Source organism: Cydia amplana, chromosome 13 (genome assembly GCF_948474715.1).
Source record: "Cydia amplana chromosome 13, ilCydAmpl1.1, whole genome shotgun sequence".
Taxonomy (NCBI): Eukaryota; Metazoa; Arthropoda; class Insecta; order Lepidoptera; family Tortricidae; genus Cydia; species Cydia amplana.
The window spans coordinates 6,784,473-6,799,687 of NC_086081.1; the positions used below are offsets into that span (position 1 = coordinate 6,784,473).

Genomic DNA, 15,215 nt, shown 5'->3' on the forward strand with positions numbered 1-15,215 from the left:
TTTGTGTGGTGGCCTGGCGTATTGTGTACGCTCGGCGGTTCGTGGCCATGAATGGGTTAACCCCCGACGCAAAAAGAAGGGTGTGATTTGACGCCAATGTCTGTCTGTCGGCTAATATAGGTACTTACTTACTTTACTCTTTGGTACTTACTCTTCTTATAAGAAAAAAACTAGAATGTCAAAGACTTATTAATTAGGTACTTGTCAATTCATAAAATCTTAGGTATTCCGAGGTGTAGATTTTTGGAAATGGAGAACATGATGCATACTCCGATGCTTGGCAGGCTCCGGCTCGCTACCCTGCAGGACGCCTCGGACATATTTGAGCTCTGCAACGAATCTATGGCAAAGAATTTCCGCATACGTCAAGTGTTTGATATAATCGTTCTTATGTAAGTAATTCACCTTCCTTCTGCTGGATTTATGAGTTGCGTGGAACTCGCAACTTCTCTAACCTAAGTAGGCAGGTGTGGTTCACTTGCCCTGCGTCCTACTGTGTATATAGTTAATTGGGGCATAGCGATGCTAACTCGAGCGCGCGATCAACTACCAGTCTCTTTTTAACCGACTTCCAAATCTAAAAGGAGGAGGTTATCAATTCGGTTGTTTTTTTTTATTTTTTTTTATGTTTGTTACTCCATATCTCCGTCATTACTGGACCGATTTTGAAAAATTTTTTTTGATTGTATGTATATGCATACAGATTGGTCCCGTTTTTGTCAAAACCCAGTTCTGATGATGGGATCCATGAGGAATCGAGGGAACTCCTCAAATCTTAAAGGCATACATATAGTGATTTTTGTGTTTTTACAGTTAAAAAAGTGACATTTGATGAAGTGGAACTGCTGATGATGATCAGAACGGAACTCTTCAACGACGCATAGTACACGTTTGACGATTTGTCCTCTTCGTTATGTTTGTTAAGCAAGTTAAGTTTTTAAGCCACATTTTTGTCAAGCTCGAGTTCTGATGATGGGATCCATGAGGAATCGAGGGAACTCCTCAAATCTTAAAGGCATGCATATAGAGATTTTTGTATTTTCATTAAAAACTGTCGCATTTGATGCAGTGGAACTGCTGATGATGATCATAACGGAACTCTTCAACGACGCATAGCTCGCATTTGGCGATTTGTCCTTTTCGTTATGTTTGTTAAGCAAGTTAGGTTTTTAGGCACATTTATGTCAATCTCAAGTCCTGAACATGGGATCCATGAGGAATTGAGGGAACTCCTCAAATCTTAAAGGCATACGTATATAATTTTATATATTTTCATCAGAAAATCAAGCATTTACATTACAAACTGTGGCATTTGATGAAGCGGAACTGCTGATGATGATCAGAACAGAACTCTTCAACGACGCATAGTACCTACACGTTTTGTGATTCTGAATTTCGATTTTGAGTTGGACTGGGCCCGCCTCGGCCGGACTCGGACCCGTACTCGGACTCGGACCCGTACTCGGACTCGGACCCGTACTCGGACTCGGACCCGGACCTTGATCCGGAAAACCACTATGATACCTAAACTAAACAAACCACTATGATTACCATAAAATGTATACATATTACCAAATAAAGTATAAGCGCCGTTAAGTGGGTCCAGGCACTAAAGTACTAAGTTAGAGAAGTCGGTTTTTTTCTATTAAAGATTATTAATACTTAAATACAGTTAGAAAGTGACCGGTAGATACCTACTGGCACGCAGGATACTGACATGGTAGGTATAGGTAGGTACTCTTGTGCCTTTTCGTAACTCATTTTCGGTAAACTGTTATTTGTAACTCATGTTACTTACTTATTTCAGAGAGTCCTGCACGCTATCCATTGTTCAACTCAACGATAAAAACGTAATCGTCGGGTTTCTGGCCGCAAAAGACCATCCTTTATTGCCCTCAGTCCATCCATCTGCGTGGGAACACTATGTCTGGACTAAATACAAGTAGGTAAATCTTTTTCATCACGTTTTCATCTCATTTATTCATAAGTAGAGAGTAAGTTTTTACAGGCGTACCTACCTATTACAGGGAGTATATATGTATATTACTTCCTAAAGGAGTAACGTGTACATTTTGTTTTTTATTTAGGCTAACTGATAGCAGCTGTAACTATAGAGTTATTGATATTGGCTACTACTACATAGTACCTAATTGGCCACTTTTAACAATAAGGTTTCAATTGGCTTGTTTCTTTCTGGATTTGTTAGGGAAGGCCAATTACTAGGCCTATATATGTAGTGGCCAATAACTTATAGCAGTCACCCTAGTCGAATATTTTTGTGAATCAAGCTGTAATAAGTAAAACATTAAAAATAATTTTACGGTTAGACTCACGTATTTTTAGTCACTCACGCGACATGTTAAAATCCATGAGTCCAAAACAACGTATATTTCCAGAACTATAGAAATGACTGCTCGGAATAGCCTTTTCCTCCATCTCCTTTGTTGGAGCAAGCCCTACGGACGCGAAGTAGTCGACAGCCTGCTGAAAAGTTTGTTCATGCACGACTCCTACCTGATGAACGTTGCTTTCATCAAGTGCATGCCTAAATATCCAAGTAAGTCTTCGTGTGTAGTCGGAGGGTGACGTGGTTGGAACTTTTTTCCGGGGTTGAATTTTAGACTAGGTATGAAGAGGATCTTAAGAGAGCCCCATGCCTTAGTGATTGTAGCACGGCGCTAATGACAGAAACTTGGAGTGGGCTTGGACTGTAAGTATGTACAGTCAGCAGCAGAAGTTGCTAAGCGGGCGAGGTGTTCAAAATTACCTTGACGCGCTCGTATTCTCTTACCAATAAAATCGCGTCAAGGTCATTTTACCTCGCCCGCTTAGCAACTATTGCTGCTGAATGTACCAACAACGAAGCTACTGAAGCGCTGACTAGCCTAATGAGTCCAACATCTTCGAACGATTTCTGTTACCTACATAGTGTGAAAACGCACTGCCATTTGGCCTTATTAAACTAGTGAATTACCACTGAATTACCATGCCTGGTTCGGTTGGTTAGTGAGTTTTGTTTGCAAGTAAGTGAATCACATCAAGTTAAACTAGGCTCGGAAAGGCGTTTACTACACTGTGTGCTTGTATTTCAGTACTAATGCCAGGACAAAGTCGCTGCGAGGGTTCTTTTCGACGGATATCTGCCGTGGAGCGCGGTTTGCCACCCGATCTAATCCCATCGCTCTCGTTGGCTGTGCGTTCAGAAGTGTGCCGGAAGCTCAGGGTGCGAAGGGCGGTGTTAGTCTCTTTCTCTCTCTCTCATTATTTGCATGCATATTTAGCTACTCGGAGCCCAATTCTGTGTGGGGGTGGACGGACTATTAGGCAGCCAGCGAGATGAGCTTCATCGAGGACACCGCTTTGCCCGTATGTCAATAACATTATCATAGAGTGGTTCGTTTCGACGTCGCAGAGTGGGGATATGTGTCCAATCCAAGGCCCAGAATATGAAGGATCATACCTTACGTTCCATTTATCCTTTACAAAGACTTCGAGTTGGAAAAGGACCCCAAGCTCCCGATCACTTCATTGCATTGAACTCAAAACCCATTATGTATCTTTAACCCTTTAACCGCCAGAGTCTGATATATAAGACATTACATATCCAGCTCATCTCGCCACAGTCTGATAAATAAGACAAAGATCTGATTTGGTTTTTACAGCACATTTATAACTCCAGTAACTATGCCAACCTTACTCTGCGTGGTACAATTACTGTCGGTGGCGACACGAGCACGCTCGATCAAAAATTGCTGGCGGTTAAAAGGTTAATAAAACTCGACGTCCTTCTCCGTCTTTCTCCTTATAATGTCCAGACTTAAATATATTTAACGACTTACCTCCTAACTTAACTATAGCTGGTCAACCAAATCTTGTCAGTAAAAAAAGGCGCGAAATTCATATTTTCTATGGGACGATATCCCTTCGCGCCTACATTTTTCAAATTTGCCGCCTTTTTCTACTGTTAATATCTGGTTGACCAAGTATACTTACTTCTTCTTGGTTAATAAATAATTTTTACTTTTACTTTTTATAGGTACCTATACTTTTAATAAAACTCGACGTCCCTACAATGCCCATCTACTTACCACTGTTTGTACTACAGCGAGGAGGACAACGACGATTTGGTTCCAATAATCGACCAGCATTCCAAGCGGTTACGGGAAATGTACGGCGAGTTCTATATCAGCGAATTGATATCGCGGCATCCAGAATCTGAACGGGTTCTCTTGGTTGGAGAGGTGAGACTTCTATATTTAAATAATTAAATTAAATTAAAACAAACTGAGAATGGCAATGGCAATTGGCAAACAAGCGTATAGGTATCACCTCAATAAATCGTTTTCCAAAGACTATTTACTGCTATACCTAATATGTGTTTCTTTTTTTTTTGCTTGTATAAATGTATTCCATGTTGACGTGTAATAGGTGCCCTTGTGGCCTATTTGCTGAATAAATGTTGATGTTTGATGATGTTTGACCTACTTAACTTACCTACTTACAAGTATATAATTTTCCACTCAAAGCTTTTGTATTCCAGCGTCAGGAATTGGCAGTGGGAGTGATGATTCTGAACACAATGATCGACTACGAGTCTTTGGAGGAGAGCTTCGATCTCTCTCCTTTCGCGGGACTCCGTCATTTGGAGGGAAAGCCTGTTGTGCAATACGTCAACTCTTCCTCACTTAAGTAAGTCCATAGTTCGGTCTAGTCAAATTAGCAACCTATGGCGTTATTCATAAACGGCCGCTAACTTAATCAGCTAAAAAAATCACTACCTATCAAACATTGTTTCCGTAAAAAAATGCCCGGGCATTATACATAATGCCCTCATTAATCACTTTGTCCATAACATATACACAATTAAATACGCCTACAGCGCAGAGTTGATGATCGTCGTTCGTCCATATCTGTCGTTATGCCATAGAGAGGGACAAACGAAGATCATCAACTGATTTAACCTTTTCCACGCCGTGTCAAACACCAAAACTGTCACTCAGACGCCACATCATTGAAGTGTCAAAACTGAAGTTGAACTTTATGTATATGCACGTAGGTCGATGTTGCTCTGTGATCTGTGACCGATTAATCGGCCTTTGGCGTTGAACCTACGGTGCGGATATATCGGTCATTGGCGTCCAAAAGATTAACTTAGCAAACGTATATGAGGGGGCTACTCTTTGCGCTATAGGCGTATTGTGTATACATCTAGCTCAATTTTTTATCGGAAAAAATGTTTGATAGGTGTTTTTTTTTGTCTATACTTAGTTATATTAATATTTTAAGTATCTGGTCGGTCTATGAAATAGGCTAACATGTATGTATTGGGCCCCATACATTCCACGACTCTTCTCTTTCCGCACAAAGTCTATTACATTTGTTTGAATTTATAGGCCAATGCATAATGGAATGGACACACAGTAAAAATTCAAAATCGTTTTGGCGAAACCATGTGGTTATTATTTATATCGTATGACTTTATTCCTGAATAAAGCTTTACAATTTTATTAACCCATATAGAAATATATTATTATAATTTTACTCGTATATCTAAATTGAGTAGCCAATTCCTTGCTTCGCGGTGTGAGTGCTAACAGGTCCTGCATCCTGCATGTGACTGAATTCTACACGTCCACTTACGCGCTGGCCACGACATTGCGCGACTGCATGGCTTTGGCTAAGGCGATACTGTCGAGGCTGTCACTGTCGCAGTAATATGGAAGAGTGATAGAGAGACACAAAGCAATTCGTTGGCGAAGCGCAAGCGATCGTCATCTTGGCTAGGCCGGCTGGGCCTTCCTGGGCGTGGGCGCAGGGCGGACACGCCATACATCAAAAATGATTTGCGTTTATATGTGTGCGCGACACGTCTGTAGACGCGTCATTGAGTTTCTGACGGAATCCTGACATGCTCTCAGTAAAGCGACTTACGCACACATTCATGTCGCGGCCTGTCGCGGGCGAGGTAATCCGAATCGGGGCGGGGCGGTGCGTGTCCGTTCTGTATGATAATAATACTATTACTTATTCTGTGGCGTGGGCGATGCTTTTGGATGACATCAAACCTTGTGTCTTCAGTTTGGGGATCAGCAAGCCAGATGACTCGATTCTTAGGAAATCTGGAAATCCCGTTCCCACTTATGAGACAGCGGAGCAGGAGCAGAAGAAGGTAAAGGGTGGTAGAGTTAGACCAAGATAACTGTGCAGCGGTTGTGATAGCACAGACTGTACAAGTGTCATTTTAAACGTCGAACTTCTATGAAATTAGGTACCTACCTATGACGTTTATAATAATACATGCACAGTCTCTGGGGCTATCAAAATCGCTGCAGAGTTATCTTGGTCTAACTGTAGTCAACTGGTAATTTGATAAATATCTAAATCATGGATAAACCGGGGAAATGCAATGTTTTCAAGTTACGAGCGATAAAAATTGGGAATCTAAAGTCTGTTTTTTTATTCGATAGACTAAAATGATATTTCATAGTATGAAATGACACATGATGTTCATACTATGAAATGTCATTTTAGTCTTCCGAATAAAAAAATAGACTTTAGTGATATTGACCACTCGTTTTCAGTGTGGACATATTATTGAACAAAATAAACGAAATCGGTTGAAATTCAAAAATCGGCCCCCCATTGGTCTGATGTCGGTGCAAAGTTAGACAGTTAGATAGACGTTCTCTACCTATATTTAAGTCCGAAAAGTTTGTTTAAGTATCTGTAGTGAACAGATTTTCAAATGACTTCTTCAATTTCTATTGAGTGCGGAAGAGCAAATAGTACTATAGTATACTTGGTCAATCAGATCTTAACAGTAGAAAAAGGCGGCAAATTTGAAAAATGTAGGCGCGAAGGGATATCGTCCCATAGAAAATTTGAATTTCGCGCCTTTTTTTACTGACAAGATTTGGTTGACCAGCTATATTTTTAAAGCCTGACCAGGAATAGGTATATGATCACGCGCCATGTTGCGGAATTTCACTGGAACTAATTTTTTCATGTTATACTGAACTGTCACCCTATGACAGCGGTTCTCAATCTTTTTTTTGGACGGAACCCTTTTGGAAAGCGAAATACTTGATGGAACCCTGCAATACGGTGGCGGCATAGTAAAATTTTTCGAGGCGACTAAAGCATAGGTAGTGTTCTAAATTCTTGCGGAACCCCTGCAGGGGTGTCGCGGAACCCTAGGGTTCCGGGGAACACACTTAGAGTATGGCTGCCCTATGAGAATAACAACGCCTTCTTGACAATGATCATATATTAGTGGTCAGGCTTTAATTAATATCGTATGTGTTTTCTTTAGACCTTAAACTGGGGCTTGAGCGGCGAGGTTTCACAATCTGACTCTAACGAGGTGATCTTCGAGCTGCCGATGGTGGATAACGACGACGACCTAGTGGAATACGACATAGTTAACATCAGCAATGAACTGATGCGGATACCTAGGCCGCTCTCCGTGGAACTCAATATAGTCTTCGAGTAAATACCTAACAAATTGAAGGGATGTTTACAAAAACAACACAACTGGTTAGAGCGGTTGACACTTTTTTAAGAACGTTGTTAATCGTTTCAGGTGTCAACCAGTGTAGTCATCAGTTATGTTGTTTTTGTAAACATCCCTTCAATTATATGACCATTGACATATAATATCTAAGGACGGGCTAATGGGGCACTAAACATCGTACTAGTTCAGCGGTGCTACCCACGAATTCCAGCCAATCGTGCAGTCTAACGCGACTAGTTGCAAGCAATAGCGCGCGTAATGCGAACTCGTCAACCAATCGCGCGCGTGATGCGAACTCATCAACCAATCGCGTTGTAGCGATTTCACACCACTGTACTGGCCCCTGTCATGCCTCATTATTATTGCCCGTAAAGCCAGTCCCTAGATATCTATGTCAATATATATGACACTACCTGTTAGCCACCAGTGCCACTATTCTGAATACGACATGTCAACATCAGCAATGAATTGATGCGGATACCTAGGCCGCTCTCCGTCGAAGTCAATATAGTCTTCGAGTAAATAACAAATTGTATGTAGCGACCCGCCCCGGCTTCGCAGGGGTTAACAAATTATACATAAACCTTCTTGAATCACTCTATTATATATATTTAAAAAAACCGCATCGAAATCCGTTGCGTAGTTTTAAAGATCTAAGCATACACACAGACACTACAGACAGACAGCGGGAAGCGACTTTGTTTTATAATATGTAGTGGATAGAGGTACTTACCTATCTGTTAGCCACCAGTGCCACTATCTGAATCGGCTTATAGCTAGATGATCCTTATCTTTCCTTAGAAAAGGCGAGGGTATATTTGAATCTAATAAATATGTATTACTATTTTAAAAGGTACCTCCAGAGGCAGTATCATGGTCGCATTTTTATCACTTGTCACGCGTCACTTTCGTATACTTGCGTAGAATTTTGTACGGATTTTGTGGGCGAGTCCGACTCGCACATGTCCGGTTTTTTTTAATATTATGGCCTGGATGCTAGCCCTTGAAGCCAAATCCCATAGAACAAAATATAATATACAGAGACAGCTTAGGTACTAAAACCGATGCTGGCGCTATCTATAGAAATCTTTGACAGCTTTGCCAAGCAAACGATTTATTTGTCACATAGGCTGAAGTCGGATAAGACCCTCCAAGTCACCACCAAGGACACGTTGGCCACTCAAGATCTTGAAAATAATATGAATAATCCGAAACAAGGTAAGTATGTATTATAAAATAATGTATGTATTATTTTCTCCATAATGTTGATCTTAGCGCTTAAAAAAACGCATTTAACTGATTTGCAAGACCGAAGTGATCCCATAAGTGTTCCGCGAACAAAGTTTTGTGCGGAACACAAAAAATTTAGTAAGAGAAGAAATGAGAGATAGAGAGAGATCGAACTTGTAAATTATAATCCCATCAAAAACATTACATGTAAAAAGGTGCAAGTCTTGCAACGCTTTTACTACAAAAAAGTTTTGAGATGTAATGTGAAACCAAGTCGGTTATTTTAATCAGTGCCAGGGGGTGTTAAAACCGTATCAATAAGATATCTTTAATTTGTAATACGTATAATGACTTGGCCATCGCACGGCTGCATAATGACAAAAGGATCATCGTCACCTATTAAAAATAATTCTAATTGAACATAACGCTAGCGCTAATTACACATATTTACGAGTACGGTACGAGTAAAGCATTATGTGCGATTACCAAGTCATTATATGTATTACAAATTAAAGATATCTTATTGATACGGTTTTAACACCCCCTGGCACTGATTAAAATAACCGACTTGGTTTCACATTACATCTCAAAACTTTTTTGTAGTAAAAGCGTTGCGAGACTTGCACCTTTTTACATGTAATGTTTTTGATGGGATCTCATCTCTTTTTGTAGGCAGTCCTTCTTTTCGGGTACTCATACCCATACTATGTATACACATTATCATAACTAAACATATCTTCATTCATACTCACATCGTACATCGTAGTGTACCTTTACTTTACCTACTATTTGTAGGAACTGCAACAGTAACTTTGTAATATCATATATTTATATGGGATTACAAACTTACTTATGCAGTTCTTAGATCTTTAAAACGTGACTGATATTTCAATATTTTTAGGTTTACCCTTTATGTGGCCATTAAACCCTAACTCTGTACCAAATTTCAGCTCTCTGAGTTTATGGGAAGTACTAATTCTATTCTGATGATCATGAGTGAATGAATGAGTGTCATAAATGCGAAACTTTGCTTTCGCTTAACTTCGGAACTAAATGACCTACAGACAGGAAATTTTGGATTTTAAGTATGTGATTATAGCTTACTGGATGACGAAAATTTCTGCGTTCTGGTCTTATCCAGAGGTTCTCAAATAGGGGCCTGAAAATGCGGCGAAATGGTTCCAGTAAAGGATGGTACGGCAGTGTTTGCTTCACGCTCGACTTGGCGGGGGCACTGCCGTGCCCCCAGATATATACTCGTAACTGTAAATATCTGGGAGACCGAGCTTTGCTTGGAAAACATATAAAAACTCAAAAATGCGCGTTTTCCCAGAGATAAGACCTAGCTAGATCGATTTTTCTTCCCCGAAAACCCCTAGCAAATTTCATCGAAATCATTAGAGCCGTTTCCCAGATCAATGAAATATATAAATAAATAAATATATATGCAAGAATTGCTCGTTTAAAGGTTGATGACGTAACTTCGGATCGGGGTTTAATTTTGATTGTTGATTTTTGATTATTGAAAAGTACGGTCAGCAAAAAAACCTTGAATTATAAATGTTTTTTGAAGTGAAAACTTCTTTAGCGGCGCTGTGCACTTTTTGAGGTAGGGAAAAAATGTTAAACTCGAGACAGCGTAAGACGATCACGTGACCGTAAGATTTAGATGGCCACTCATTTAGATGACATTTAAATCAATAAAGAAAAACTCAAATGACATTACATGAAAAACTGTTAGGTACATGTAATGTCATTGAGTTTTTATTTATTGATTTAAATGCCATCTAGTGAGTTTCGCTCTAACTGGTATTAATATAACTCGAGTACTAACAGTGATGTGCTTAGGGGTTTCAAGTAATTAACGCTAACGCTAGATGGCGTTAACCTCAATTATACATAGTGCATTTTCCACTAGTCATTGTGTTTTCACTTCTGCCGGCACTCCCGGAGTGCAACCCGTTGTTTTTTTTATATTTTATGTGAATTTCAGTATCAGCCGACAAAGTTCTTTTTGGTCCTGCGTTTGAAATCGTACGCTACCCGGGAACCCCGAACGCTTTTCTGTTAGAACTGTTTGCGATGCATCAAGATTACGACGAAAGGTAAGTTTAAAATGCATAATAGGTATATATTTTTTTTTATATAACCGGGGTTTAATTTTGGTATCTTGGCTGATAACGTAGGTATATTTTTTAATGTTATACTTATTAACTATGATTACCAAATTATGTATGTACCTAATATATATGTCCTATACCATTTATTTTCTAGAAAGGTAAGGATAAAACTAAACATATGTTTGTTCTTGTATTTTCTATAGATTTCCGTAAATATGATTACGTGACGACTATAAAACAATTAAATGTATCTAGGTATCTACTTTATTAGCGCCATTTTCACCATCCCAGTAACACGGAGTTAACCGGTTAAACCGTTATCCAAGTGTCAAATTGTACTGGTAACCACGGTAATTCCAGGTTTAACCGGTTAATCCCAGGTTAGTGAATAATGGTGCAAGTGGCCCTAAAGTATCTGTATTTTTATCAATTCTATAGAAAACAGTTCGCTTTCAGATATGGCTACGACATTCTGGAGACAGCGTTCGAGATGTTTCCCGACAGAGATTATTGTGTGTTGTGTCTCCCGTCCAACCAACCGGCGTTTCCTCTCCTTGAACATTTTACGGTATAATCAGAGTAGGTTTATAATTTAGAGCTCTAGTCCTAGCACATGATAGGCGCGAAAGTATCTCGCCCGCGATATAGACTACCCAATCTATATCGCGGCGAGATACTGTCGCGCCAATCATGTGCTAGGCCGGCAGTGGTCCTCAACCGGTGGTCTCTGGGAACACCTGGAGTGATCCGTGAATTTATAAACAGAACGGCCCTTGGTTGATTTTATTCCAAACAGTTCATGATCCCTCTTAAAAAATAAATATTGTTGAATTGTTCCTTATCACTGAAAGGTTAAAAAAAACACTAATTTAGAGTAGGTACAGTCACCTGCAATAACATGTTACACAACGAAGGCCTTAAAAATATCTGAAACAATCTTATTTGTAGAGCCATAAGAGTGTGTCACATATTTTTGCGGTCTTCAAAGAGTACCATATATTGCGGGTGACTGTACCTAAAGTTTTCCATTCTCAATCATAGGTACGATACACGGTACAAGGGAATCACTAGCCTCAATTTGGCTAAAAAGTATAGACGTCGCCATAACTCCATGAAGTGGTCATTATAATATTTTTTGCCAAGGGTTTTGATTTTATTTTATATTTTATTTATAAGGCACACTATACCTACAGGCAACATTCAATACATGATTACAATAAGTATGCACAATGAGGAAATACTATCCTAAATTTATAAAAAAAGAAAAATATGTTAATGACATACCTACCTACTACTCAATTATTAAATGTGACAAGGAAAAAGTGTATCTACTTATCCTTTTTAGGGTTCCGTAGCCAAATGGCAAAAAACGGAACCCTTATAGATTCGTCATGTCTGTCTGTCTGTCTGTCTGTCTGTCCGTCTGTCTGTCCGTCCGTATGTCACAGCCACTTTTCTCCGAAACTATAAGAACTATACTGTTGAAACTTGGTAAGTAGATGTATTCTGTGAACCGCATTAAGATTTTCACACAAAAATAGAAAAAAGCGGCCAAGTGCGAGTCGGACTCGCCCATGAAGGGTTCCGTATTTAGGCGATTTATGACGTACGAGGGGCGTTCAATAAAAAGTGAGAATGAGTATGTTATATACAACTTTTATTAAATGTTATTTTATTTTTCGACATAGTCACCTTTTAGCATAATACACTTAGTATATCTATTTTCTAAAGTTAATATTCCATTTCTAAAAAAGGTTTTATCTTGAGTACTTAAAAAATCTTGTACTGCAGCGACTACCGCGTCGTCGTCTTCAAATTTCTTGCCTCTTAGGTATTTCTTCAATCTCGGAAATAGGTAGAAATCACTAGGGGCGAGGTCTGGTGAATACGGAGGATGCTTAAGGATATCGAACCCAGCATCACGTATTGCAGCCATTGCAACGGCGGACTTGTGTGCCGGTGCATTGTCCTGATGGAACAACACAATTTTCGAGAGTTTACCTCGCCGTTTTTCACGGATCTCATTGCGCAATGTTGCTATTTGTTTAGCATATAAAGAGCCCATAATAGTGGCTCCATGCTCGAGATACTCAATCACTACGACCCCTTTACCATCCCAAAAAACAGAGCCCATGACCTTATCGGCAGATGGGCCCACCTTGAATTTCTTCGGAGTTGGAGATGATGGCCTTTTCCATGTCATAGACTGCAGTTTCGTTTCAGGGTCGTAATGATGGAGCCATGTTTCGTCCATTGTTATAAATCGCGCCAAAAAAAGTTCCCGGTCTTGCTGTATCAGGTCCAAAGCTTCTTGACAAATCTCGACTCTAGTTTGTTTTTGCGTGTCAGTAAGCATTCTGGGTACCCAACGCGCTGATACCTTTTTCATACCCAAGCGTTCATGTAAAATATTATGCACGCTCCCCGTTGAAATCTTTACATTTTCAGCAATAAAACGAACCGTGACACGACGATCCGCCAAAACTAAGTTTTCGACTTTTTTCACAATTTCTTCAGTTACTGCTGTAGTAGGGCGTCCGGAGCGGGGGTCATCCATGGTCGATGTTCTTCCACGTCTAAATTCGGCGCACCAACGTGTAACTGTCGAATACGGAGGAGCATTAGACCTTAAAGTGTCCCGTAAATCTAAATTGACTTGGTCCGTAGAAAAATTTTTCAAACACAAGTATTTAATAACGGCGCGCAGTTCAATTTTCTCCATTTTCGCTAACGTACTCAACAGCATCGCAAAGAAATCGCCGTATTTTTTTTTTAAACAAAAAACAGTTAGTTTTTTTTTCATGGCAATCAGCTAGGTAGATTAGCTTTACCGGCCAGTATTTACTTTCCTAATATTTAAAGAGTTTGCATCTCATTCTCATTATATATTGAACGCCCCTCGTATAAAAAAAAAACTACTTACTAGATCTCGTTCAAACCAATTTTCGGTGGAAGTTTGCATGGTAATGTACATCATATATTTTTTTTAGTTTTATCATTCTCTTATTTTAGAAGTTACAGGGGGGGGGACACACATTTTACCACTTTGGAAGTGTCTCTCGCGCAAACTATTCAGTTTAGAAAAAAATGATATTAGAAACCTCAATATCATTTTTGAAGACCTATCCATAGATACCCCACACGTATGGGTTTGATGAAAAAAAAATTTTTGAGTTTCAGTTCGAAGTATGGGGAACCCCAAAAATTTATTGTTTTTTTTCTATTTTTGTGTGAAAATCTTAATGCGGTTCACAGAATACATCTACTTACCAAGTTTCAACAGTATAGTTCTTATAGTTTCGGAGAAAAGTGGCTGTGACATACGGACGGACAGACGGACAGACGGACAGACAGACAGACATGACGAATCTATAAGGGTTCCGTTTTTTGCCATTTGGCTACGGAACCCTAAAAACAATAAATTTTTGGGGTTCCCCATACTTCGAACTGAAACTCAAATTTTTTTTTTCATCAAACCCATACGTGTGGGGTATCTATGGATAGGTCTTCAAAAATGATATTGAGGTTTCTAATATCATTTATTTCTAAACTGAATAGTTTGCGCGAGAGACACTTCCAAAGTGGTAAAATGTGTGTCCCCCCCCCTGTAACTTCTAAAATAAGAGAATGATAAAACAAAAAAAAATATATGATGTACATTACCATGTAAACGTCCACCGAAAATTGGTTTGAACGAGATCTAGCAAGTAGTTTTTTTTTAATACGTCATAAATCGCCTAAATACGGAACCCTTCATGGGCGAGTCCGACTCGCAATTGGCCGCTTTTTTTATAAGTTCTATTTTATTGCAATTGTTTCAGTTAGTTACACCCAAACACTACCGGGAGAAATACACGAACCAATCACTCTATGTGGCACATGTTAACTCCGTACGCGAGTAAGTATGATCGGGAGAGGCGTTTAATTAAACTTCCTTTATAAACACATTAAAAACCAGGGCTACCAATGGACGGAGCTCGAAGTACTGAAAACGAGTTTATAAATAATATCAGTAATCTGGTATCGCGAGTATCGCGCGTACCGATCCGCGTATCTGAGCTATGGCGTTATTTATTAATGACTTGTTTATATACGTTTTTTTAGGGTTCCGTACCCAAAGGGTAAAAACGGGACCCTATTACTAAGACTCCGCTGTCCGTCCGTCCGTCCGTCCGTCCGTCCGTCCGTCCGTCCGTCCGTCCGTCCGTCCGTCCGCCCGTCCGTCCGTCCGTCTGTCACCAGGTTGTATCTCACGAACCGTGATAGCTAGACAGTTGAAATTTTCACAGATGATGTATTTCTGTTGCCGCTATAACAACAAATACTAAAAACAGAATAAAATAAAGATTTAA

At 39.6% G+C, this 15,215-nt stretch overlaps 1 protein-coding gene across 1 annotated transcript in view; it reads left to right on the plus strand.

Annotated features, from left to right (window-relative positions):
- Positions 1–258: 258 nt before the first annotated feature.
- LOC134653701 (cilia- and flagella-associated protein 61-like) overlaps positions 259–15,215 on the plus strand; it is a 33,374-nt gene continuing 18,417 nt past the window's right edge. The window contains exons 1-13 of the mRNA XM_063509094.1: positions 259–392; positions 1,808–1,942; positions 2,397–2,557; positions 3,093–3,237; positions 4,106–4,241; positions 4,541–4,689; positions 5,598–5,711; positions 6,079–6,169; positions 7,313–7,488; positions 8,643–8,731; positions 10,737–10,848; positions 11,320–11,431; positions 14,685–14,761. Coding sequence (XP_063365164.1) covers positions 259–392; positions 1,808–1,942; positions 2,397–2,557; positions 3,093–3,237; positions 4,106–4,241; positions 4,541–4,689; positions 5,598–5,711; positions 6,079–6,169; positions 7,313–7,488; positions 8,643–8,731; positions 10,737–10,848; positions 11,320–11,431; positions 14,685–14,761 — 1,631 coding nt within the window. The remainder of the gene's footprint in view (positions 393–1,807; positions 1,943–2,396; positions 2,558–3,092; positions 3,238–4,105; positions 4,242–4,540; positions 4,690–5,597; positions 5,712–6,078; positions 6,170–7,312; positions 7,489–8,642; positions 8,732–10,736; positions 10,849–11,319; positions 11,432–14,684; positions 14,762–15,215) is intronic.